Source organism: Triplophysa rosa, linkage group LG16 (genome assembly GCF_024868665.1).
Source record: "Triplophysa rosa linkage group LG16, Trosa_1v2, whole genome shotgun sequence".
NCBI classification, from domain to species: domain Eukaryota; kingdom Metazoa; phylum Chordata; class Actinopteri; order Cypriniformes; family Nemacheilidae; genus Triplophysa; species Triplophysa rosa.
The window spans coordinates 5,396,905-5,423,333 of NC_079905.1; the positions used below are offsets into that span (position 1 = coordinate 5,396,905).

Consider the following 26,429-nt stretch of genomic DNA (forward strand, 5'->3'; position numbering starts at 1 on the left):
TAATATTGAACACACGAGTGTTTCGCATAAAAGGTGGACGGAATTGTTTTATTTAACCATCACGATTTTAACGTTGTATTTGATATAGGAAGGAGAACATTGATGGAAACATTTATAATGAAAATGATATTAAATCATTTTATAGCTAATGTGCATAATTTCTGAATGCATTCCCGCTGCCTTCTCATTTTTAATACACGCGTGTCACCTAGTGGACACATTTTGTAACTGTACCTTTAGTCATTACACCGAATTTAAAATGAAGACTAAAAATAAAATTCATTCTGGAGAAATAAAAAGGTAGGAAAGATGGTTACGTTTTGAAGTTTTATTTTTAAAACGTAACCGTGCAAAAAATATATATAAAATTAGAATGAAATTGATGTAAGACAAACACATATTCTATACATACAAATATACAGGATTCAGAATATGCTTTTTCCCCACAATATTAAGGCTGTAGGGCACAGTTAAAATTTAAAACACAACATCACTCTGTTTTCGCCTGTTTTGATGCATTGTGGTCCTGCTTTCTCATCCTGTGTGGTTAGCGAATCACGTGGCCCAACGGCTTCCTCTCTATCTCCCTCTCTCTCTCTCTCTCTCTCTCTCTCACACACACACACACACACACACACACACACACACACACATACACGCATGACATAACATACAAATAGTTGCAGCTGTACAGAAATCAAGAAATGCTAAAAATAGAAACACTTTACTTTATGTAAAATTAATTTTCACAAACATTGTGAAAATAAAAGGCTGTATTTTCCTCACATTGTAATTTAGAGCTTTTTGATTTTGGTTGTCAGAATGGAAATTAAATACTTTTTATTGCTGAATAATGCCAGTTGTTAAGCATTGTTACACCCAGTGAATTAATTGGACATAATTCAGTTCATTGAAGCTTTTGGAATGAACATAAATGTAAAGGTAATTTGTGTATTTGAGCATTTGAGCATTTCAGGTACTGTAGTTTGAAAAGCACACAATCACTATGATTCAATAATAATGTTGTGCCTGTGACCTTTTCCGCTAACTCTCTCTCTCTTTCTCTCTCACTGTGTGTCACACATGCACTTAAACAGGATGAGACACAGAGGGTGAGAACAGAACTGAAGAAGCACCGTACAGTGTATAGATTCTTTACTTGAGCATGGACTTTGACTACCAAAAGTTAAAAGGTCAGACGAGTTTCTATTATTTTTAAACTATTGTGATATATAGAGAGCAAAGTTTAAATATACATTTAACAAACAACATAACATCTTTTTAAGTTGCTATGTTTACCTGGGTCGTCATTACGGTAGAAAATTGCTTCATTTTAAGTCTTAAAATATCGTTAATATGAAAAGCACAACTTACACAAATGGTATACATTTGAATGTTGGATACATTATATGTTTATTGATGAAAATGGCAAGTCAATTAACACATTTATTAATATATCATACATAATTAATCTTCCAGAATTCTCATTTTTTTAAACAGATTTTTAAGTTTACTGTCAAAGTGAATATATAAATACAACAGAAAGTATATCATAAGTCTATGATAACCTGACTACATCATGAAGTAATTTACCAACACATCAACTGATTCCTGTTGAAATATGATATTTATTTGTCACATAACTTAAATTAGGATATTGGTACATAGTGTTAGCATTGTGTACTTCATCATCACACTGTATTTATGTCCGTCTTTTATAGTAATTTTGGAATGTTGCAACTGTGCTTGAAGAAAGTGATGTTTCCGTTCAAAGCATTCAAAGCATTTTTTTTAGCTTCTCTGATATGATCTCAACTTCTCAGTCTGACATTTAAATAATACATCTATATACTGTACATATAGGGATACAACTAGAAAGTATTTAAATAAATTATATTACATTCATTGCATTTGAAATACAATTAATCATAAGATTATTTTTATAGACTGAAGTTTTTTAAATAATTGAATGTGATAATTTAATCTGTAGTGTATTGGTGTGGTTCAGTATACTCTACATTGCTTTATCAGTCTGGTGTCACTATTAAGTAGGACATTTATTTTATTGCTGTACAGATGCTGAATCTCAGGAGAGAGAGGAACGTTTGGGTTCTCTTCCTGTCCACCATCCAATGCCGAAACCACGTCAATGTCTTGATTCAGAAATGCAAGTGACAACCTAGAAACCTCCAGTAAAACCCAGACGCAGTATAAAAGGTCGCCCAACAGCTCAACAAGAGACTGATCAATTAAAAAAACATGTTCATCAGAAGGAAAATGAGGTGAATATAATAAACTAGAAACACAACACATAATTTGGAGCCTGTGAGGTCTCAAACAACAAGACTTACGATAACACTTTATAATAAGTCAGTATTTGTTAACATTAGAGCTAATACTTCAGCAGCATTTATTAATCTTAGTTCATGGTAACTTTAGCATTATTAATTCTCAAAAGTTATAACTGTTAACATTAGTTTATGCACAATGAATAACTGTATTGAAATTAACAGAGATTAATACATGAAAAACTATTGCACATTGTTAGAACAGAATTGCATTCATTCTCCAGAATATTTCAACCACTTTTATAACACATTTACAGTTTAAACAATATATTCTCCTCATATACAAAATATGTGAATTTATTTCCTCAAAACAAAGCTGTCAGCAGTTTTTCCATCACTGAACATGAAATGGCAAGTTGGTGTATAGCAAGTACAGTACAGGGTTTTTCCTTGCTCAAAATGAGGCGGAGGATCTTCTACACACACGCAAGTGTAGTGTACCTTTAAGTGGCTTAACCAAACACTTTACATATTAGATGAAAATGACTATTATCAAATTATACAAAACATTACTTTTATTCAACCAAACAGAAATGTTTTAAAATCAAATTAAGCTTTGTATCCTTTTCAACTAACTTTTCATCCCACAATAGCCAATTGTATTAACCAGTAACAAGGTCAAAACTAATTATGCTTTTAAGAATTTACACTCAACATATGTGTTTTTTAATGACTGCACTGCTATTCAAAGGTGAGAGTAGCTGGCCAGACTTGATGTGATATTTATTGCCTTGTGTGCAAGATGTGTGGACACGTTCATCTCTAACCACAAAGTCAGCAGCATTTCCGTATTAGAACAAAGTTAAAAGTCATTTTTAGAATGCAGCAGCAATTATATTTTCTAAATTTAGAAATGGGACCATTCAGATCTTTTTTTTCCAGTTCAGTTCCTTTTGTAGTGTGTGCATCATGAATATATTTATACTTTACAGATATTGCATAAAAGGTTTTCACATTTCTTGTTTTTGTAATTCATTACATATTTGCTATGGAGTTAAAGGAATAGTTCTCTAAGAATAAGAAAATTATTTCATCATTAATCATCCTCATCCCTTTCAAAAACCAGTATGATTTTTGTGTCTTATAAAGAACACCGTAAAATACATATTAAAGAAAGTTTGTGCATTTTCTATAGTTTTGGCTGAACTGTCCTGAAATAAGAGAATATGTCAAAAACTCCTCTTTGATTTCTTTTTTTTTAAGGTGACAGTAAAGAGAATCGCTCCCGCTTTGGTTTTGGGCCCGTTGGGGACCCTGGAGGCCCTGAGCCCGTCTTTGCGTGCCTACACTCTGCTGTGGTTTGAAAGAACGCAGCTGCCTCGACTGCGCACACCTGGAAACTCTCTCCCCTGCTGGCTCCATGGTTTCGCGACACGCAGGTTGCACCCACTTTTAACATATTTTTTGAAAACACAACACAAATGCACTTGCAGGTCACACACATATGCGGATGTGAAACAGTGTCATACAAGCAGAACACGTGATGTTGTGTTTACTCTCACTCTCTAAGGGAAGCAGAACAGCTGCTGCAGGATAAACCACAAGGCTGTTTCCTGTTGAGGCTCAGCGAGTCAAAAATTGGCTTTGCGCTCTCCTACAGGTACATTTATTCATATGTATACATTTGTACAGTGCATATTACAGTAAACATTTTTCTTATGCAAATGAACAAATACATTGAAACTCTAGAGGGGAGGATAGATGTCGTCATTTTATCATTGAAGAGGAGGACAGTGAAACGTTTGGTAGTGTATATCTCATTGCTGGAGAAGACAGCCGTCATCATAGTCTAGAAGACCTGATCAACTACTATACCCATAATCCCGTGGGGCCCTTTAATGAGATGTTGACTGTTTCTTGCAATCAGGTATATGAACAGACAGATTGAGAGAGATACATATTTTCTTTTGTGGACTTTCAACCTTTTAAAAACTATTGCAAGATATTTTGAAATGATCAAAATACTGTACATGTGCAATGGTTTGCAATAACGGAATTATTTAATACATCGAAAATTGTGTATGATTAAAGATTTAAATTGATACAGATGGCAGAAAGAATGTGCAATTGATATTATTATCACATACTGAATGTCGCATTCTTTTATTGCATTCGCTACTTTTGTTCAATTTAGTGCAGTCTTACTTTTTAACATATTGAGATAAATGTTGTCGTTTTGAAGCACATGGTTTTTATTTTCAAGTCTTTTTACTTCATATCCTGTCATTTTTTCTTGCTTTCAAGCCCAATGGTGACCGTGAAGAAATTGATAAGCTGGGAATGAAGAACCAGGAAGGAGATAGAAAATATGAAAATGGAAAAGTGATCAGTCAAGACGAGCAGACAAAACTGGCCATAGCTGCTGGACCAGCTGTTCTAGATTCATTACCCACAAACTCCAACCACATCACATCAACTAGAGATGAGACTGTGCAGTATGCAGCAGTCAGGAAGCCTTTAAAAAAGACTGCCTCGCTCCCAGAGTGCAAGTGTGGACCTGACACAGCGCCTCCTACTGTAGAAGTGAGTAATTACAGATGAAGAATGACAAAATCTTACAAACTTAATTGGCATTTTTAAAGATGGGGTTACACAAGCAGTTTCTGCCAATCTCATATTAATCTAGAGTACCTATACAGTAGTATTGCATACGTCGTATCTTCGAAGAGTATTTAGTTTGATCAAATTTATAAAAGAGAGAAACAGCTGTACGATTATTTCCAGAAAAAGAAGAGCTGCTGGACGCAGGCAGGCGGGATGGAACTACAGCACGAGCACACAATACATCCTCGTTTTATCCCTTTGTGTTGTTTACATTATGCACGTACACGCCGATTGCCAACAAAACACATACATATGACTTAGTTTGACTTACCGCGTGCGGTTCATGTCCGGCATCTTTTAGCGCTGGGACCGCGCCATCTATCCGTTTCAAACGATCTCCAAATCCAGTGTTACATACACCGTTTATATAACATCCATCACTGAAATGCCGTGAACAAACAAACACACCTCAACTCCTCTCACTATCTCAAGAGTAACTAGTTGCAGCTGTAGGCCCACAGCGCAGCCAATTTTGACGCAGCGCAGCCAATCTCGATAAGCACGTCTTCCTATCGCTTGTCAGTTGACGCGTGGACGGGCTATTCTTTCGCCCTGCCATCGGTGTGATTTTCCGGGAGAAATTCCCAATAAAAGGAATAGGATCCCTGTTACGAAACAGGAATCCAGACTTATAAAAAACTTTCCAAAACAAGTTGGAGTGCTGGGCGAGTGTATCAAGCACTGAAATACTACGTCATACGTCCAACTGTTTTTTTAACAAGTTGAACATGTTAAGCATGAGAAGCCAGCACGTTTAACAGTGTAAAGAAGTCAGAATGCATGGAAAAGCATGTTATCCCATCTTTAATTACTGAATATGAGAATCATACTATACATTAAGAGATCATACTATAGACATTTGGAAGTGGCTCTTTGATCCCCTATTCTTTAGAAAATGTAAAAAACAGTATCCGTTAAACATATTTATTATTGATATGTGATCTAATGCAGACAGAGATAGACTAAAGCACGAGACTGTTCCCTTTAAATGGTTTTAGAGGTTAAAAGAGAAAAGTATTATTTCATGCAGTACTATATGTAAGACAACACATTGCTCTCTTGCTCCTACACTAGAATGGCAGTTCTGAGCTTGCTGAGAGACCCTATAATCCTAGTGTTACTTTGGATCAAACTCACCCCCCGGAAGCTCCATACGCCCGAGTCAATAAACCCCCCAGAGCGGCATCAGAAAACATGCCCAATGCCAGTGCTCCCTCTGAGCTACAGGGAGCGACAGCGGCATCTGTACCGCCATCTCTTACAAATTTTGACACAATGGCAGCAGATCAGAAATACTGTAAATTCGAGCCAATGCACACCTATGAAGAGACTATACATACACGAAGAAGAGATGAGGATGAGGAGATAGACTGTTACGCCATGGGGTGGAGGAGGCAGGCGACAGGAAATGCAGGTACAGGATGATAATTTTCACTCCAAAATAAAAAAATATCATCATTTATTCATTCTTATGTCGTTCGAAACCTGTATATGACTCTTTCTTATGTGGAACACAAAAGAAGATATTTTGAGAAATGTCTCAGTGACTGGGTCCATACAGTGGAAGTCAGTGTTACCAGCATTTTTCAAAATATCTTCTTTAGTGTTTTGTGGAAGAATGAAAGTCATATAGGTTTGGCATGACAAATGATGAAAGAACTTTCATTTTCAGGTGAACTATCCTTTTAAGAGGAACCATAATTATTTATATTTTAGTAAAAAAAAACTATGTATATATTATATTATCATTGAAGTAAGATATAGCATATTGCATATACTACATGCTTACTTGTTGGTATATCATATGCTGGTTTTACCTGTAACTTTTCTTAGTGGAACTTCCAAGGCATCATGTATATTCAGAGGTGAACATCAGGGGTGCACAAGAAAGTAATGCTGTCTCCTCAAGACCCACCCCTAGTCTTCCTCTTAGACCACCCCCAAGATCTGCACATGCTGCTTTACGGACAGAAAGTAGTGGACAGGTAAACAAACATATGACTATATCCTTTCATTAATATTCCTGCAAATGATCTGTATGTGTAAGTATTTTAAATGATGCTTAAAATTTTTGTTTCCAGAGTTTTGGTTTGCCTCCGCTGATGGTTCAGCCCCGACACTCTGATTTCCATCATTCACATAACGCTTCATCCAGTTCCATTTATGAACGGATTCCAGAGAGACCAAGCAGCTCAAGGCCATCTCTGCCCCCACCCAACCCCAAACGCTGACCTAGACTGTTGTTAAATGGACTTTTGGTGTAGTTCATACACAAAGAAATACTGAACCAATTGGACCAGATAGAAATAAAACGAATAAGTTAAACAAATTGTTTCACTCCAATTATGTTACCTAAAACTGTAAATATTTACTCCTCTGTGGAATAGCTGTTGGCATAAGTTTATATACAGTATTTAAATTAAACATGTGTACAAATTTTTCCATTTTGAGTCCTTTACCACAGATACATGTGTCTGTACTAGTGTCAGAGGTCAGCGGCTAATGACTTTCCCATACACTTCCAAAATTCTAAAAATGCACGAATACTAAATGTGAATAATGTCAATATACAAACACACAATGGAGCACAACAGGATTTTTTTTTTTAAAACCCTCCATTTATTTTCACAAAACAGCCCCACATTTATCATGAAGAGACTTTTTTTTCTTCTGTCTTTTAGGCAACTACGAAAGAAACACAAGGTTGTGCATACGAGGCCATATGTAGGTCACTGTCGATCCTCCCACTTTATAATGCTTCAGTCCTCAGATCCCTCAAACAAAATTCATCTGATAAAGACAGACCAACATCCTTTAAAAACAGATTAAATCATTGACCATCGTACCCCCAATATGGGTAACTCATTCAAAAACAATCTCAATCCCCCTCCAATAATATACCTCCCCAAACCCATGTACAGTATGATCCCTGATCTGGGTTTGTCCTGTTAATACATTTCAGTTCTTCTTGGTCTTTGGAGAGTCATACTTCCTCTTGCTGGAGTACCAGAGAAGCAGAGGAATGCCAATGGATGGTAACGTCATAACACCAAAAGCAGCCCAGTCCAACTATTAGAAAGACGGAAAGAATGTCAAAATCATGATACCAGACTGCAAAACAGTACAATTTTCATTTTACATCATTGCATCACTTACGTAATGTGGAGAAAAGCGTCTGTCAAACTCTCTCTGGGCGAGAATGCCTCCCTGACCTGGTGCACTTGTGTAACCAACCTTAAGGATAAAAAAAAATGAAAATGGCTCAACCAAAATATTGTCAAATGATGGACTGTGCAGCCCGACCATGGATTAAAACAACAGCAGCAATGTTCATGAATGGTGTTAAAGGATTTCACTTACCACGACCTGTCCACCCTCCTGGGCCAGATAGCTTACAGAAGCAGAGGTGAAGTTGAAGTAACCAGCTTTCAGTGGCCTTAGAACCACTGTGTGAGAAACATTACTGGCACTGTGGACAAGGAGTTAAGGAACATGACCTACTGATGAAAACAATACTACAATGATCAGATTGTTTGATTATATGGCTGGTGGATTGCCTAATGAGATTATTAGTTGAAAAGATTACATTCACAATAAGAAATAAAGAGGTAAATGCAGGAACGGATGGCATTGTAATTTTATATGAATATCATTTTATTTGAATATCTAAATTAAAAAAATTAGGTCAATGGACAGTGATTGTTTATCAAGGCTGAGGGTTTCAAAAAGCTGTTGAAAGGATACGGAGCAATGCGATCCCATTTCACATTGAGCATTCCTGAAACAATGCCGAAGTCTTCAGGAGGGAAGGAGTCATCAGACAGCTCGACCTCCAAAGCAGCACTAGAGAGAAACAAAAAATGTAAATACAATGTTAAGCCATACTGCTACAAGCAAAAATGTCTTTTGATATAGATATGGAGCAGTACAGAAAATAAGACAATTATGAATATTAGAACAAATTAATTTGAAATGTATAGGAAAAAGACAAGAATACCTGGTGCCCACATTGTAGATGTTGTACTGGAGGGTGAGATCTCGTCCCTCAACAGCGTAACGGTTCAGCAGAGATTTGGAGGCCAAAATTCGAGCCCCTTCCTCTCCTGCTACCAGACCAACCACAGCAACCAAAGCAAATATACAGAGAGCCCTCATCTATGGGGGGAAGAGATACATTAAATACACAAGAAATCAGCAGTTTACACTATATGAAAATAATCACCAGATTCAGTACAAAAGTATAAAATGACACTAAAACAGAAACTATCACTAGTGCTGCTAGTACATGCTACAACCAGAGGCCTTTATGACTGATAATCGGACAGGGCAGACTGACACTAAAGTCCATTTTTCAAACGTATGAAATTTCAAATAAATTCAGTCTCTTCTTTAATTCAGCTGTTAAACATATTGCAGCAATAAGGAGTATAAATATGCAAATGTATAACTTGTCTGGCAATCTAAACAGTCTGCCAGCATCAAAAATTATTGAATGAACAGTTTTCCTAAAGAAAAAAAAGTCACATGCTTCAGCAAAACGCACTTCTGCAATGCAAAGACCTGTTTTTATATCTTCTTCGCTTTTCAAATAGAACTTGATGCATGCAAGATGTTTGTTTATATATGCTTACGTGTACAAAACCCAGACACACAACCAACACAGACTATTGAGATAAAAGCAGCTAGCTGCATTTAATGCGCTAGAAAATGTATGCTTAAGTGAAATTAAACAAACTGAACTTATATTAAATTAGGTTCATTAGATGAAAAACAGTAAAGTATCTAACGTTACAAAGGTAGCAAACTGAGATTACGTGTAACGTTAACTGTTACCTTACATTCGTCTCGGAATACTAAAACAACTATTCTGCTTTTGAAAGAGACAACATCAGCTGTTTAATTGTACGCAATTGAAGCATGACATTACTTTTTAATGTGTTATCTCATATCTCAATATCAAATAATTATGTTTTAAAAGTAAAATATTAGGCAGCAACCTTACCGTCACCCGAACGGCTTAAGACCTCAAATGATGAAGATGGGAAAACGCATGCGCAGATCATTTTAGTCTTCCGCTGGCATGACGTGTCCCGTGTGTGCGCGACTACTCTCTAAATTTCACAGCGCCCCTTATTGCTGCGGCGTGGAGACCTGCTTTTAACCAGTGTCTGTCACGAATAACCTGACAAAAACCCTATAAAATCCACCTTCATGATCAAAGTGCGTTTATTAATAAATAATCAGAATCAGAACTGGAAAAAGCTTTTATTTTATTGGGCTCAAACACATACATATTTGACTTCGTGACAGAGTTTTCCATGCACATTAATAAGTCAACCACGTTGAGAGAGAGAGAGAAAGAGAAAGAGATTTTAAACACATGCAACGCAGCTACCCAGAGAAATTGTGACAGAACTGGTCATATTTTGGATATAGGGCCAACATAAATTTACATATATACAGTTGCTATAAGACAAGTAGCTTATTTCATGCAAATATGTATCAACCTGAATAATAAAGTGAAATAAATTAACAGAATTTTTGTAAAAAAGTGTTTGTAAACGTAACATATTCTACTACGAGCGTAAAAATATGTACATTTGCTACCCGTTCTCATTGATCTGCATATAAATAACATATGCCTATTAGCTAAAATAAAGTTTGACTAAGACTAAGACTAAGACTAATAGGCTATAATAGTAGGCTAGCAATAGTATATGAATTCAGATCGAATCCAGCCTCCACTGGTTGTCAATTTAACACCAGAAGGACATTAAAATACAACATCGACAAGGTTCGGCCCACGTTGGATTTTGAAAATGAAAATAAATGTCAAAATCCAATCCAATCCAAAATCCAATGCTGACTTGATGTCAAGTGATTAATTAAATGATGATTGAGCGTCAATAATGATTACAACAATTAAGCAGAATCACTGACAAAAAGATTAACAAGAACATTAAAAAAACAACTCACTTACAGTCACACACCCACATTCCCAAATCTCTTATCCCAATGATCTATCATTGCTTACCTTGAAATTACTTTAAGACATGTTTTACTTACTGTGTATGTTCTGATATAAGGAAATGACTTGTATATTGCATTATAATGGTCTAAAGTTGATACGAGATATGATTCTTCTAGCCTACATTGATTTAGCATTAAATTTGTATGACTGCTTTTAATTTGCCTACTACTCTAAATTCTTAAATGCAGCCATTAACACTTTCCTGGCATCTTCTGCTATATCATCTATTGCTTTGTTTAGCATGAGTTTCACGGTAACAAAAGACAGTCCCCCTGCCACCAAAGAGCCTATAAAGGGAATAATGCTAAACGCACGCTCAACAGCATCTTCAGATACAAGAAGTGTTGAATCAAGCAGCTTGGATAAGAGTGAACCTGTCAAAAGACCTTTATACCAAACTGAGGTAATCAGATTCTCCAGGGTTTCCATGGTCTGTCCAGATTGCTCACAGAGAATCTTCAGAGATTTCTTATCCAGACCAAAGGCATTGAGGTACTTTCTTATCTGAAGACTTATTATGCTTAAATCTACTGCAATCGAAAGACCGGGAACAGGAACTGCTGCCACACATGCAGACAAAAAGGCTACATTAAAAATGTCTTTCTTCAGAGCTTCCTTCTTTCTCTCATTTATCTCCAGCGTGATATTTGGCAGAGTCAGAATCAGCACGTGCCTCTTATGCTGTGGAAGCTCCTTCTCCATCCGCTCATGCAGTAGATTGAAATCATATTTGCTAAGGTCACAGCTGGAGATCAAGAACACAACAGGGTCATCCATACCACCTATTTCTTTCAGCCCTATAAACAATGAGAAAGGCACGAATCATTGTACAGTATTATTATTAATATGGGGTTTTAATTTAGTTAAATGCACTGTCAAGGCAAACTTAACCAACCATTTACACAATTCTCCCGAATTTTATCCAGTGTCTTTTTTTGGTCAAAGTTTTTTTTTTTTTTTTCATTTTTAATGGCAAAATCAATCTGGGAACGGATAAAGTAAAACTTCTTCCCAGTGCTTATGATCTCTTTGGCCAGGTAGGTGTGACATTCTCTGAACCGATTTGCAATAATGATGAAAAAATCATAACGTTCGAATTTAACCTGCTGAAGGTACTTATCGGCTTTGAAGTTTGATGTTCCGATTCCAGGGAGATCCCACAATTTCATATTTTTGTAATTTGGATGAGGGTAAACTTGGGGTTCCATGGTGGTCTCCTTTTCACCTGTTTCGGCAGAATCTTCCTCTTCATCCCCTAAACCCCTGAACGCATTGACAAATGTGGACTTTCCAGAACCAGACTCCCCTGTCACAGCAATATTTAGCTCAACCCGTTCCTGCTGTTTGAAATATTCTTTGATTGTGTTTGTTGCTGATGAAATATCTTGATTAGCTAGAATTTCATTAAGCATATTTTTTTCCTCCTCTGTTATGGGACTGTCATCTTCAGATGCAATTATCTGGGAAAAAGAGAACACTGTCAGTTATGAAGGTGTAGAAATTAATAGCAGCCTGATTATCTGGGCACTGAACTTAAATTTTACCTAACGCTGCTGTTCTTCTGAAACCATATTTTTATTCTCCATATTTTGTGATTTTTTTTGCCATAAACTTATTATTAGTCATTCTTTATGTTGCTAAAAAAATTTCAAATGGTTTCGCAAATATCTAACCAACAAAAAGTTTTAAAAGTGCTTGTCAACTTTGACAACAATTATTTTAAAAGTACAGTGTTTTTTCCATTTCCAGAAAAACAGCAAATCCGAGGTTTCAGCAATGATATTTAAGTTATACAAATAATTATATAAAAATCCATAAAAATTAAACATTAGCATTGTTTCTACATATTTATAAGAAATAATTTATGACATTGTTGAGTCTACAATGAATCTATTTTTTGTTTTCCAATCAATTTGAATAAAAGCATCTGCTAAATGCATAAATATGAATGTAAACCTAATTATTACCCCACATACCTAAATTTTAAAATCCTGCTTGTTTCACAAACTCTAGTGAAAGTGAATCATGCAGAAGTAGATATAGGCTAAATATTGTGAAATAAGTTAGAATTAATTATGCTTACCTTCTTGGTTCAGAGCAGTACTGCTGTAAATTACAATACAGAGCAGGAACCTTAAATGCAGCTGTTCCCTTTTCAAATGGATATTCAAATCAAATATTACAAATAATTCTTTATTATCATAATAAAAATATAAAAAATAGAATAGTATGTTTTGTTTTTCTTACCAAATACTTCTAGACAGGAACGCACTTAATGAGTACACCTGTAAAGCTCCAAACAGACAAAAGTATAGGCTACAGAGCAGGATATACATAATGTCTACTTTCGGTTTCACTGTTATGAAACAATCACTATAAAATTGGTTTGGTGTCAGTTTATTTGTTACAAAGTGTGTTGGTACTTTGCAAAATCATGCACATGTATATCTTGAAGTTTACTAATACTTGCTATCTATATGTATATATATAAATATGTAATATTTCATTAACATGCTTTCTAACAGCATTTAAAACAGCATGTTTTTGTATTTACGTAAGAGACTGTGTTTCAGACTGGTTCTGCAACTACTTGTTTGCAATGCAAAGCACAATGAGTATCTCATGACGCACAAATAAGGAGTGTCAGGAAAATGTGTCACGATCCACCAGTCTGTGTTTCCATTGTCTTGTGGATTTTTAGATTAGATTAGATTAGATTCAACTTTATTGTCATTACACATGTACAAGTACAAGGCAACGAAATGTAGTTTAGGTCTAACCTAAACTGCATTTTAGTTTGTATTTCTTAGTTCTTGTCTTGTATTTGTAGTTCTTAGTTCTTTTGTTCATTGGTTCCTTGGTAATTGTTGATTAGTCTAGGTGTTTCTTATCTTCTCGTTTATCCCTGTGTATTTAAAGTCCTTGGCTAGATCTCATCACCCATTTACTGCCATAGTAGGGTAAATAAATACTATGGGAGTCAATGGGGGATGAGATCTGTTTGGTTACTGACATTCTTCCAAATATCTTCATTAGTGTTCAGCAGATCAAGGAAATGTATACAGGTTTGTAACAACCTGAGGGGGAGTAAGTGATGATTTTTTATTTTTGGGTGAACAGTCCTTTTAAATCTGTGTGTGTGTATGTGGATTTGCTTCCTGCTTGGTGTTTCTGTAACAGAACGACTGACCAAAGATGAATCCAGCAACACAGATCATTCGCCTTCAACAGGGAAACTGCCTAATCGAGGAAAGACTTTCTTGCTTTGGCCTATTTATTATCTATGGACACTATATGTCTCATGATCATTTTTCGAGGTGGTCTATCTGAGGCGCTTAGCTCAGTTATGCCGTTGCATGCCATTAATTGCACATTGGAATGTTATGTAGATTTGGCTTTAGAACTGAGCGGTTCCTCCTTCATTGTGACTAAACACACTTTACAGAACTAAACACAAACCCCAAAGTGATTTTTAGAAATGTTTTATTTATTGATTGACATAAAACACCGGTGAAAGTCAGTTTCTTAAACCTGAAAAGATTACTGTAATTTAGTTATATTGACAAAGAAAGTTTTGTCAAGAAAACATCACTGAACACACAAAAATATGTGGTTTAGTGGTTCTTTGGGATGGTTGGGGAACTATACACATTAGCACTGTTACTGTATAACAAACTTGTTAAGCCCCTGTATGGTTCTTCAGCAGTTCTGCATGCACGGAAGATATAGAACCACGGCCATACAAAGAACTTGTTAACCACATATAGTTCTTTAAAGTCCCCCTGTAGTGAAAATCAAGTTTTTAATGTTTTTATGTGGTGTTTTTAACATGCAGTAAGATAAACCATGCATGTGCAAAAATTCACCATTTCAAACCATTGCAGAGTATTTTGTCCATAAAACTGCAGTTTACTGAAAAATGCAGTTTGAAACTCCCTCCGTTTAAGATATCATAACCCTGTAACTAATCACGTTATCAGATTTCAGTCATGGATATGTAAGGATGGTGTATAGACTCGCCACTGAAACGATCGCTACAACAAGCTCGGCTTCTACAACACTATGCTGCTCACACGTCGAATGAGGCATCTATGGACCTGTAATCAATGGTCTGACCTAACACATGGAGGCGAGGACTAATTTGCATATTCATGAATCTGCGTATATTAAATCAGTCAAGGGTGTAGAGTTACATTAAAGTCATTTTAAGGCATTAAAAAATTATCATAACAGAATACAACTTTTGAATGCAGTGGGACTTAAAGTTACGAGTCGTTGGTTAAGAACCACTGTTGTTTAAAATGTTAATATCATTATTTGTTAATCTTGTACAGTCGTTATAGTGTAATATTATCAATGTTTGTACCAGTAAGAGGCACTGTACATGTGCAATTATTTGTGTAACAAAAAAAAGAACCACTGTTGTTTACTGTTGAGCACCATTTTGTTGAAGCAATGAAGTGCTATATGGCACCTCTTATGGTTATATGGTTCTACGGTAGCACCATTTGTAACCAAAGGGGCTGTATAGTACCTTTAAAGATATGGTGCTACAATATAGCACTTAAAGTGGTTCCCCTATGATTATGAGCCAATGAACCACTTTAGTGCTATTTAGCACCATTTTGAATACAACTAAATACTATACATAAAAGCAGGTCTCTTGTGTTTTTCTTAATAAGATTGTATGAAGTAAAATTATAACATTTCACTTTTTTTTTGTTTTGCATCAATGACTGTGTTAAAGGAAACACTAATGAAAGCAGGTATAATGAACAAGCTGTGGTAGAACTAGGAAGAAGTGTTTTGTAATGTACCAAGTAAAAATTTGCTTGCTTGTGAAAACATGTTATGTTCAGTAAATTGGCATCATTTACTATTTATTTATTAATCGTTCAATTCTTTACAAGCATTAAAGTACATTTTTGAAGATGGGAGTTTTGACAACAAAACTTTGACAACAAAACTTAATACTAGTATATTGATAATAATGTCATGATTAATAACCGCATAAAACTTCATACCCATCCTCATGATCTCTGTGGCCAGGTGAGTGTGACATTCCTTAAACCGATCTGAAGCAATAATGAAAAAATCATAACGTTCGAACTGAACCTGCTGAAGGTACTCATTGGCTTTGAAGTTTGGCGTTCCGATTCCAGGGAGATCCCACACTTTCACATTTTTGTAATTTGGGTGAATGTAAACATCAGGTATCATGGTGGTCTCCACTACACCTGTAGAAGCAGAGCCCTCTTCTTCATCACCTAAACCCCTGAAAGCATTGACAAATGTGGACTTTCCAGAACCAGACTCTCCCGTCACGCCGACATTAAGCTCTACAAGATCTTGCTGTTTGAGGTAATCTTTGATGGTGTTTATCGCTGATGGAAGATCCTGAGTAGATATGGATTCTTTAAGATCTTCCAGGTCCTCCTTAGTTATTGCGTCTTCAAAAGTCTACATCTGAAAAAACCCAATGTCAGTCAATGTTTATACTGCATGATGGCCAGATAAGCTCATGTAAAAAAGCTTATAATGTTGTGTTTTGGTACGGTGCACCCTTAAAATAAAGGTGGTAAAGGATTTTTTTGCTACAGTGATAGTAGAAGATACATTTTTGGCCTTCCTAAAAACTTTACTTCCTTAAAAAATATTAAGTTCTTGCCTTTTGAATCCCTTTCACTACACAAGGAGCTATTGTGCAACAGTAAGGTTTTGTGGATAAAGATTTTCTTTATGGAATCATACCTACAAAGAGCCTTTAAGGAACTTAAAAGAGGTAAACTTCATGTATACCTTTTATGTATTAGTCCAAGATGAAAACCTTCCTTTATGTGAAATTACCTGTTGTAAAAAAAGTTTGAAGTGGAGTTGATTTGTCAGGTATGTGAAATTTGTTAATCAAATTAATACAAAAGCCTGAGAAAAATATATTGCTCGATAGCTACATAAATCAAATTCTTGTTCAAACTTATTCAATCCATTACTTTGATTCAAAAGTCAATTATACTAGACAATAAAGTGAATTCAGACGGAATAGCTCTTACACTAAATAACAGCTAAATCACGCCTGTGCTTGCTTAGAGCAAAACTTTCCAGGCAGCAAACTAAACAACATCAGGATGTCCAGGCATACTTTCACTTTCATTGGCTATGAATCACCATAGTAACCAGAGTCAGAGGCAAATACTTTGGCAAGGGTAATATCAGTTCATATTTTCATACTTTAATACGATTGAGTGGAGACGTGTTGTTAGTCATTTAGAAATGAATTAATTCAGCTATGACTCATATACGGGTCGATCTGTGTCCTTCTGACTTCAGGTTAAATAGCTTTCTTATTCAAATTGACATCTCTTTATAAAATATTTTTTGATCCCTTGCAGGACCTGTTATGCAGCCATCAGTTTTTTCACGTGGAGCATTAAAAGGCACAAAGGGAACTATCTCAAAGGTCACTGGTGTGGTTGCACTTTCTAAAGAAGTTACGTTGATTGAGAGTGAAAAGCATTCATATTTCTTCAATAAATTGGTTTGCAATGGTCTTCAAAATCATAGCATTGGAGTAGAAAATTAAAGAGAATTAATCTACAAATCCTGTAAATTCTGAACGCCTTAAAAATCAGCATTTTATTAATTCATAATTAGACTTTCTATACTCGTGGCTTTTTATTTCACCGAAATACATTAAATATAGCTTGATGTTTTATTTTTTATAATATTTATTTTATATTTATTATATGTATATGTATATGTACAAATGTTTCACTAGATGCCGCTGTCACATTGCTGATTTTCTGTTGCAGTGAATATTGTTTAAAGGAGTCATATGACACGGCTAAAACAAATATTATCTTTCGTTTCAGATGTGCACTGCAAAAAATGACTTTCTTACTCAGTCTTTTTTTCTTAAAATGTCTAAACATTTCTTGAATCAAGAAACGTTTTCTTGATGAGCAAACTGACCTAAGAAAATAAGTCTTGTTTGTGCACCGCCTCTTACCTATTTGGAAGATCAGGTTCCAAAGCAGTTGTACTGACAGGTACATCCACCTTACTTGCGTATACATTTGGGTGGTCTTAGTCAAATCAAACCACGAACTGACGTAGATTTGAGGGGGTGTGGTTACACGAGACGTTTCAGGCAGGTCTGGGTTTCGCTTTTAGGTAGAATGCATCTTTTGTTCCGACACTTACATTTTTTAATTTTTACGTGTCTAATACATGCACGGGCAACTTATAACACACCAAAGACACAGAAAAACACGTGTTCGCGCCATATGACCCCTTTAATGCTCTCAATCATATATCTGCTGATACTTTGACCTTTTTTGTTATGATTTGTTTATGACTCCTATGTCTATGTGATATTGTCTAGTAGTGTAAGGCTAACGACAACTGCTAGTGTAAGGCTATTACAACGTATTAAGCCATACATCTCACTATACCCTGGGTTCCTAAGAGAATTAATAGATCTACTGACATCAGCAAGAGACAAGAATGTGTTTATTCACTGAATATTTCAAACACAACTCATAACAAAGCAGAATATACAGTTGGGTCCTTGGAGACAAGAGTCAAGACATTTTGACATGCACAATACCACACACTAAAAAAAAGCCGTAAAAATAGGGCACAATATACTGTATTAATATGAAGGAATTTTCCGTGTTCATTTTTACAGTTGTTTTGCCTGTATTTTACATTTTGCACTGCATTCATTTGCATTTTAGCATTAATGGAAATGTCCGTAAAATAAAGGAAAATGTACTGGTAATTTTCTGCCAGTACTTTATCTGTTTTTTTACGGGATTTTTTTTACAGTGCATGACCTTTGCATACTTTGTAAACCCAGAAGCCATGGATTATTATTTATCTCAAAACTAATTTGAACAGTCTAAAAATACCAGAATACAGCAAGCCTGAAGGGACTAAACAAAAATTTTTTATGTTGCTTTTCTGCTTTATATGAAAAGCTGTGACTTGAAGTCTGTCATAATGTTTATCAGTCTGTCCTGTAGGGCCTGAAAATCTGTGGCATTTTATCACACTTCAGTCTCCAGTGAAGCTATCAGCACATTCTTGGCATCTTCAGCTAACTCATTCAAAGCTTTCTTTAGCATTTTTGAGATGGTCAAGTAAGACATTCCTCCTGCTACCATAGTGCCAAGCACAGGTACGAGACTGCAGACATACTCAACAGCATTCTCTGATACATACAGCGATGCAGCTCCCAGCAAGCCTATGAGAGCAGTTGGGTTTATCCCAAGATGCAACGGTGACTTCATCACATTCTTTAGTTCTTCTATGGTCTTACCAGATCTTTCACACAGCATCTGCAGAGAGGGATCATCCAGACCAAAGACACTGTAGTACTTCTCTATCTCATTGTTCACGATGGCTAAATCCACAAAAACAGAAAGACCAGGAAGAGGAATTGTAGCTACGCCAGCAGACAGGAGGGCTACTCTGGAAATGTTTTCCTCTAAAGCTTTCTTCTTTCTCTCATTGATCTCCAGCGTGATATTCGGTATGGCCAACATCAGCACGTGTCTCTTATGCTGGGGAAGCTCTTTCTCCATCCTCTCCTGCATCAGATTGAAATCATACTTGCCCAGTTCAAAGCAGGAGATCAAGAACACAACAGAAGCCTCAATACCAATCTTTGTCAATTCTAGAAAAAACAGAGATGTATTTGATTTGGCTTGAAACGACAAAAGGGTGAGTAAAGGATGAAAGAATTTTTATTTTTGGGTGAACTATCACTTTAAGGAAAAAAAAATTATATATATATATATATATATATTGTACACACATACATTAGATATACTATCATGCAATACAGAACATTCTGCTGCAAGACAATGTATGGTATGTAGAAATGCACCAACAAAACTATTCAACAGTATACAATTTTAGAAAAGCTATTCCAAACAAATAAATCAAGCAATGATAAACTGCATACCTGTTTCACAGTCCTCCCGTATGGTATTTAGGGTCTTTTCTTGGTCAAAGCTTTTTTTTCTGGATTCAGCAAGAATGTTTGAGTCAATTTTGGAACGAACAAAGTAAAACTTCTTCCCCATCCTCATGATCTCTTTGGCCAGCTGGGTGTGACATTCTCTGAACCGATCTGAAGCAATAATGATAAAAAAATCATAACGTTCAAACTGAACTTGTTCAAGGTACTCATTGGCTTTGAAGTTTGGTGTCCCGATTCCAGGGAGATCCCACACTTTCACATTTTCATATTTTGGGTGAAGGTAAACTTGTGTTTGCATTGTGGTCTCCACTGGACCAGTTTGGGCAGAGCCCTTTTCTTCATCCCCTATACCCCTAAAAGCATTGACAAATGAGGACTTTCCAGAACCAGATTCTCCCGTCACGCCAATATTTAACTCAACACGGTCTTGCTGCTCAAGAACATTCTTGATTTTAGTAATTGCTGTTGGCATATCTTGAGTGGATAATGCTTCTTTAATTTCATCCAGCTCTTCTTGTCCTATTATGCAAAATTCCTCATCCATCTACAAAACAAACAGATTTTTGGTTAATGAATTAATAAAGGATTTATTTGCTATTGTTATTGTAGAATACTGTAAGAATACACATAAAATCAGCATTCTTACCTTTATAGCACCTCGCTCAAAGTTTTCAGTCTTTCACTTTGTACTAAAGGTAAACAAAAGGCAAGTAACTTTGCTGCCTGAATTGCTCCTCTTGAATTCCTCTTAGGTTCATTTGCTTTAAGTGTGGGCAGTGCTAAACAGAAAAACATCCAATGTCTGAATAGTGGGTTGCATCCAACATGTACTTTCATTTTCAGTGAAACTGAAAGGGTTTCTTGGAAATGGCTATTTCCTAGCATCACATTGCCATTGATTCAATGTTTCTCCACAATTTAAACTACGCTTTATACAGAAAAATAGCCATACATTTATTAATCATCATTGTTTCCTGTTTTAACATTATCATATCAAGAATATATAGTAGTAGAGAGTAGTTCATCATCTGTTTTACTGTCAGCTGAATAAAAATCTTCATTCTTGGCATTTGTCAGTTTAAATTAAGCTACAACAATCAGGTTCAACATCACAATAACTGAAGGAACTTGTTACATACTGTAACTACAGAGAACATTCATAGTAAAAGCAACCTTTGTTATTTTGCAAGTAATTTGCATAACAGTTTTTAGACAGGCCATCTCTACTCTGAATATTTAGCACATCCAATAGTACCTACCTGTTTTAAAGTGCAATATTCTCTTATTCTACAATATGGTTCATACATAACTGTGTAAATTACGTTTATAATTGTAAAATGCACAGTTTATACGGTTTTGATATACAGTACCTACTATGCATATCTATAATTAACTTTGATAATATACATCTTATGAATACCATTTATTTTGATCTTTTGTGTATTTTATTTTTATTCTATGTATTTCTTTTTCCCATTTCCTGTGTTTGTCTATACTGTATTTGTTGTTAAAGCAACAACAGAGTTTTTCGACCTTAAAATAATATCTCTAAAATTATTTTAGTGGTAGGACAACTCTTAACTCTAAAACCAGACTTTTTGTACATTATTAAAAGCAGTTAGAATTTCAACCCACGTAGCCTATACTCTAACATAGTAATGGGTAGTAATTCACCCAGTAAAAAGTTTCAAAACATCCACAAATCTTTTGTTTGAAGTACATGCAGATCAAACAGGCTTCGAAAAGGTCAAGTAATTTTAGAAACGAGGTTTTGTCACGTGACAAATTGAAGCACAATCAACCAAGCGCGCAGTCGTGAAACGACGCTTGTGCACAAGAATGTCCAACTTTGTTTAACCTTGAATCGAAATAAATATACAACAGAATTTAACATAACTATAACAGAACTTTCTGTTGACCTGTTCTGGGGTAACTGTAGCAGAGTTGCTGGTGGTCCCACTTCACTCTCGTGGTACGTGACGCGTTTTGAAGCAGGCTGCTGTGTCTGCGGTGCACAGCAGCAACACTACATCTGTAACTATTTTGTCGAAGATTCTCTTTAAACAACAAGGGCAGTTATTGTACATCGTAAAAGCAGACGCGGCCATTTGAACCATGCGCAAACAAGCTTCCGGTGATTCATGAGAAGTATTTATTCCTGTTGAAATGACTTGTGACCGCAGATTTATACACTGTTCAACATCCTCAGAAACTGTGGTAGCTGTGTTTGTCTGGTGATGTTATGTACTTTATTGCCAAATATCATTTTCTCTTGAGATTTTGCCACCTTTAATGTCTAGTTTTTCGTAACGTTGTAATTTAAAGATTAGAGTGAACACGATGACTCTGATTTCTATGGTAGAGTTATACAACACATCGTTGTTGTGGCGTTCTGGTATTACGTCAGCACTCTCGGATCGCTTTCTGTCCAATCAGATTCTAGGACCGGAACAAACTTGTACAGTATATTGTAACGTTGTATAATTTTATTAAAATAAACAAAGCATATGTAAAGGTATGAGACATAATTTGTATAACGGATAGATGTACATACAAATAGAGGTAAATGTTTTTTTTCCCATTCTACACAAACCCTCGATCAAGTGTAACAAAATTTCAGTATTCATGTACAGCATTATAAAATCACAGAACAATATTGCTTAAGGCTGATTTCATTTAAGAAAAATATATTTTTATTTTTATATAAATTTTATATTTATTTATTAATATATTAACAATTGCTACTGAAATTGTTGCAAACCATAAAATCAATGTAATATATAAACATTAAATTGTTTTAGTTATTTAAAATATTACATATTTTCAATTGGATAACCTCTATTTCACAAACAGTGTAAACCATTATTAATGCTATATTTATTCATTAATTCTGAGATCTAGTGTATCTAATTTTAGGCTCTTTAAGCTGTCTAATTAACACATTTGTTTACACTTCAGACTCGAGAGAAGCCATCAGCACCTTTCTGGCAACTTCTGCTATATCATTCAAAGCTCTCTTCAGCGTAATTGAGACGATCAAATAAGACAGTCCCCCTGCCATCACAGTGCCTACAATGGGTATGAGGCTCATAAAAAACTCACTCAGCCAATCTATCACTGAACTTGTGTTTATTCCATGATGTAGAGGTGACTTCATCAGACCCTTCAGCTCCTCTACCGTTTTCCCAGATCTTTCACAGAGCTTCTGCAAAGACGGATCATCCAGACCAAAGGCACTGTAGTATTTTCTTAGCTCATCTGCTATGATGGCTACATCTGCTGCAATCGAAAGACCGGGCAGTGGAATTGCAGCCACACAGGCAGAGAGGAAGGCTACTCTGGAAATGTTTTCCTCTAAAGCTTTCTTTTTTCTCTCATTGATTTCTAGTGTGATATTTGGCAAAGCCAACATTAGCACGTGTCTCTTATGCTGTGGAAGCTCCTTCTCCAACCTCTCCTGCAGCGGATTTAAATCATACTTGCCCAGTTCCCATCCAGACATCAAGAAGACAACAGGGAAGTCAATACCGATCTTTTTGAGCCCTATACAAAATCAAAAAAGCCATCAATAAATGAAAGATTGTTATATATTTTATATAACTTTGTTTTATCAATTAATCTAGCAATCAGTTTGGTCAAAATCAATAAATATACTTGTAATGTGCTTTATGGCATATAAACAAACCGTTTTCGCAATCCTCTCGGATGGTATCCAGCGTCGTTTTCAGGTCAAAGTTCTTCTTCCTCTTCTCAGCAGTAATGCTAATGTCAATCTTAGAACGCACAAAGTAAAACTTCTTCCCCATCCTCATGATCTCCTTGGCCAGCTGGGTGTGACATTCCTTAAACCGATCTGAAGCAATAATGATGAAAAAATCATAACGTTCGAACTGAACCTGCTGAAGGTACTCATTGGCTTTGAAGTTTGGCGTTCCGATTCCAGGGAGATCCCACACTTTCACATTTTTGTAATTTGGGTGAATGTAAACATCAGGTATCATGGTGGTCTCCACTACACCTGTAGAAGCAGAGCCCTCTTCTTCATCACCTAAACCCCTGAAAGCATTGACAAATGTGGACTTTCCAGAACCAGACTCTCCCGTCACGCCGACATTAAGCTCTACAAGATCTTGCTGTTTGAGGTAATCTTTGATGGTGTTTATCGCTGATGGAAGATCCTGAGTAGATATGGATTCTTTAAGATCTTCCAGGTCCTCCTGAGTTATTGCGTCTTCAAAAGTATCCATCTGAAAAAAAACAGTGTCAGTCAATGTTTATACTGCATGATGGCCAGATAAGCTCTTGTGAAAAAGCTTATAATGTTGTGTTTTGGTGCGGTGCACCCTTAAAATAAAAGTGCTGAAGTTTTTTTTTGCAACAGTGGTAGTAGAAGATCCATTTTTGGTCTTCCTTAAAAATATTACATTCTTGCCTTACAGTCTTTTAAATCCCTTTCACTACACAAGGAGCTATTGTGCAACAGTAAGGTTTTGTGGATAAACATTTTCTTTATGGAATCATTCCTACAAAGAGCCTTTAAGGAACTTGAAAGAGGTAAAAACTTCACGTATATCTTACCTTTTATGTGTTTATTAGTCCAAGATGAAAACCTTCCTTTATGTGAAATTAGTGGAGTGGAGTTGATTCTTCAGGTATGTGAAATTTTAAATCAAATTAAGACAAAAGCCTGAGAAAAATATATTGCTCGATAAATAAATAAAATTCATTAAACTTATTCAATGCATTACTTTGATTCAAAAGTCAAATCTAGATACGGAATAGCTCTTACCGAATAGGTGACACAGCGAAATAACGCCTGTGTGTGTAGACTTACGAAGAGCAAAAGTTTCCAGGCAGCAAACTAAACAACATCAGGATGTCCAGGCATACTTTCACTTTCATTTGCTATGAATCACCATAGTAACAAGAGTTAGAGACAAATATTGACAAGGGTAATGTCAGTTCATGTGTTTATACTGTAGCTGAGATTGAGTGGAGACGTGTTGTTAGTCACAGGACCTGTTATCAGCTTTTTTCATGTGGAGCATTAAAAGGCTCAAAGGGAACGATCTCAAAGGTCACTGGTGTGGTTGCACTTTCTAAAGAAGTTACGTTGATTGAGAGTGAAAAGCATTCATATTTCTTCAATAAATTGTTTTGCAATGGTCTTAAAAATCATAGCATTGGAGTAGAAAATTAAACTAAATTAATCTATAAATCCTGTAAATTCTGAACGCCTAAAAATCTGCATTTTAAAAAATTAAAGATTTAGACTTTCTATATTCGTGGCTTTTTATTTCACCGGGATACATTAAATATAGCTTGATGTTTTATTACATTTATTTTATATTTATTATATGTATATGCACAAATGTTCCACTAGATGTCGCCGTCACATTGCTGATTTTCTGTTGCAGTGAATATTGTTTAATGCTCTCAGTCATATATCTGCTGATACTTTGACCTTTTTTGTTATGATTTGTTTATGACTCCTATGTCTATGTGATATTGTCTGAGTAATACATTAGTTCTCTAATTTTGCTTTCTTTTATTTCAGATCTCCATGTGTGTGGGCTCAGGTGGTGTTTTCTGCATTTACGGCAAGGATGACACAATGAACTTTAACTTAAAAGCTTCTGTTAAATGGAGAGTCTTCAATAAATTAGTGTAAGATGGGAGAAATGAGGTCATGGCCCGTGACTGCCCACTTTTAAAGGCAATCAGGATGAACAGATGTGACTGTTTTACGACAAGATGAAGAGCATGAGACCTGCATCTTCATCTGGCTTTAACCGCACAGCATGTATTTTTAAGATGCTGGCTGCCTTATTTTTTGTGCCCTTGGGAGATGATGTATAGCACCTGGTATTTTACATAAGAAACCACGGGTTAAACCACAGTTTATAGGGTTTATCATGGCAATTCAATCAAAGGGTCGTGACCAAGAGGCAACGCTTAAAGTAATACTATTGACTGCCACAAAGGACTTAGTGTTGCATTGTGTTAATACTAGAAAAAAGTCTTTAAACTGTCTTTAAAAATGAGGTGCGAAGATGTTTGAACCACTGTTCCACAATAGCAGAAAATGTGATATCTCTAAGCCCTACACATGTATCTCCCATCAATCTCTCCTCATTTCTCATAGCGAATGTTTTTGTTTCTATGTGGTCACTGCATCCCATCCTGATGTGATGCTTTAAATGTCACAAAATGAGAAAAAAGAGGAAATTGTAATCTGTGTAGCTTCGTCAGCTCTGGCCTTATCTAGTGTTTTTGTGTGCTGAACCTCCGCCCTTCCATTACAGACGGCTGTGTTCATATTTTATTGTAGGCTATGAGTTATTTTTTATTTTGAAACCTATAGTCTTTGTTTTCTGGTGAGGGAGTGTCAGAGTGTATGTTGGAAATAAATATCTTACTAAAACAACTGTGAAAGCCTATCATTCTCACTTACGCACAC

The 26,429-nt window shown here is 35.8% G+C and overlaps 6 protein-coding genes across 7 annotated transcripts; 1 reads left to right on the plus strand and 5 right to left on the minus strand.

The window, feature by feature from the left end:
* Positions 1–17: 17 nt before the first annotated feature.
* Positions 18–7,410, plus strand: si:ch73-109i22.2 (SH2 domain-containing protein 2A). The gene is made up of 10 exons (XM_057354737.1): positions 18–33; positions 1,098–1,193; positions 2,077–2,180; positions 3,552–3,727; positions 3,859–3,948; positions 4,038–4,215; positions 4,593–4,871; positions 6,027–6,366; positions 6,786–6,937; positions 7,034–7,410. Exons 2-10 carry the CDS (start codon positions 1,166–1,168, stop codon positions 7,181–7,183), a joined length of 1,497 nt encoding a protein of 498 aa, XP_057210720.1. The 5' UTR covers positions 18–33; positions 1,098–1,165; the 3' UTR covers positions 7,184–7,410.
* Positions 7,411–7,557: 147 nt separating this feature from the next.
* ssr2 (signal sequence receptor, beta) lies at positions 7,558–10,020 on the minus strand. Its single transcript, XM_057355066.1, has 6 exons — positions 9,955–10,020; positions 8,950–9,107; positions 8,697–8,795; positions 8,313–8,421; positions 8,109–8,186; positions 7,558–8,021 (listed from the first exon to the last, which is right to left on the minus strand). Exons 2-6 carry the CDS (start codon positions 9,105–9,107, stop codon positions 7,911–7,913), a joined length of 555 nt encoding a protein of 184 aa, XP_057211049.1. The 5' UTR covers positions 9,955–10,020; the 3' UTR covers positions 7,558–7,910.
* A 187-nt stretch (positions 10,021–10,207) lies between these two features.
* On the minus strand, positions 10,208–13,313 carry LOC130567107 (interferon-inducible GTPase 5-like). The gene is made up of 4 exons (XM_057355020.1): positions 13,231–13,313; positions 13,067–13,134; positions 11,879–12,443; positions 10,208–11,780 (listed from the first exon to the last, which is right to left on the minus strand). Exons 3-4 carry the CDS (start codon positions 12,393–12,395, stop codon positions 11,149–11,151), a joined length of 1,149 nt encoding a protein of 382 aa, XP_057211003.1. The 5' UTR covers positions 12,396–12,443; positions 13,067–13,134; positions 13,231–13,313; the 3' UTR covers positions 10,208–11,148.
* A 1,739-nt stretch (positions 13,314–15,052) lies between these two features.
* Positions 15,053–17,134, minus strand: LOC130566912 (interferon-inducible GTPase 5-like). Its single transcript, XM_057354738.1, has 3 exons — positions 17,123–17,134; positions 16,008–16,443; positions 15,053–15,099 (listed from the first exon to the last, which is right to left on the minus strand). The coding sequence occupies exons 1-3, from the start codon at positions 17,132–17,134 to the stop codon at positions 15,053–15,055; spliced, it is 495 nt and encodes a 164-aa protein (XP_057210721.1).
* Positions 17,135–18,535: 1,401 nt separating this feature from the next.
* On the minus strand, positions 18,536–22,073 carry LOC130567225 (interferon-inducible GTPase 5-like). Its single transcript, XM_057355187.1, has 4 exons — positions 21,889–22,073; positions 20,616–20,748; positions 19,952–20,513; positions 18,536–19,660 (listed from the first exon to the last, which is right to left on the minus strand). Exons 3-4 carry the CDS (start codon positions 20,511–20,513, stop codon positions 19,032–19,034), a joined length of 1,191 nt encoding a protein of 396 aa, XP_057211170.1. The 5' UTR covers positions 20,616–20,748; positions 21,889–22,073; the 3' UTR covers positions 18,536–19,031.
* Positions 22,074–22,821: 748 nt separating this feature from the next.
* Positions 22,822–25,187, minus strand: LOC130567189 (interferon-inducible GTPase 5-like). 2 transcript variants are annotated; one of them, XM_057355139.1, is made up of 4 exons: positions 24,759–25,187; positions 24,548–24,656; positions 23,655–24,216; positions 22,822–23,512 (listed from the first exon to the last, which is right to left on the minus strand). In XM_057355139.1, exons 3-4 carry the CDS (start codon positions 24,214–24,216, stop codon positions 22,917–22,919), a joined length of 1,158 nt encoding a protein of 385 aa, XP_057211122.1. In that variant the 5' UTR covers positions 24,548–24,656; positions 24,759–25,187; the 3' UTR covers positions 22,822–22,916. The 2 variants fall into 2 exon arrangements, with proteins under 2 accessions (XP_057211122.1, XP_057211123.1); XM_057355140.1 differs by lacking the exon at positions 24,759–25,187 and having other exon boundaries at positions 24,548–24,752.
* Positions 25,188–26,429: the final 1,242 nt, after the last annotated feature.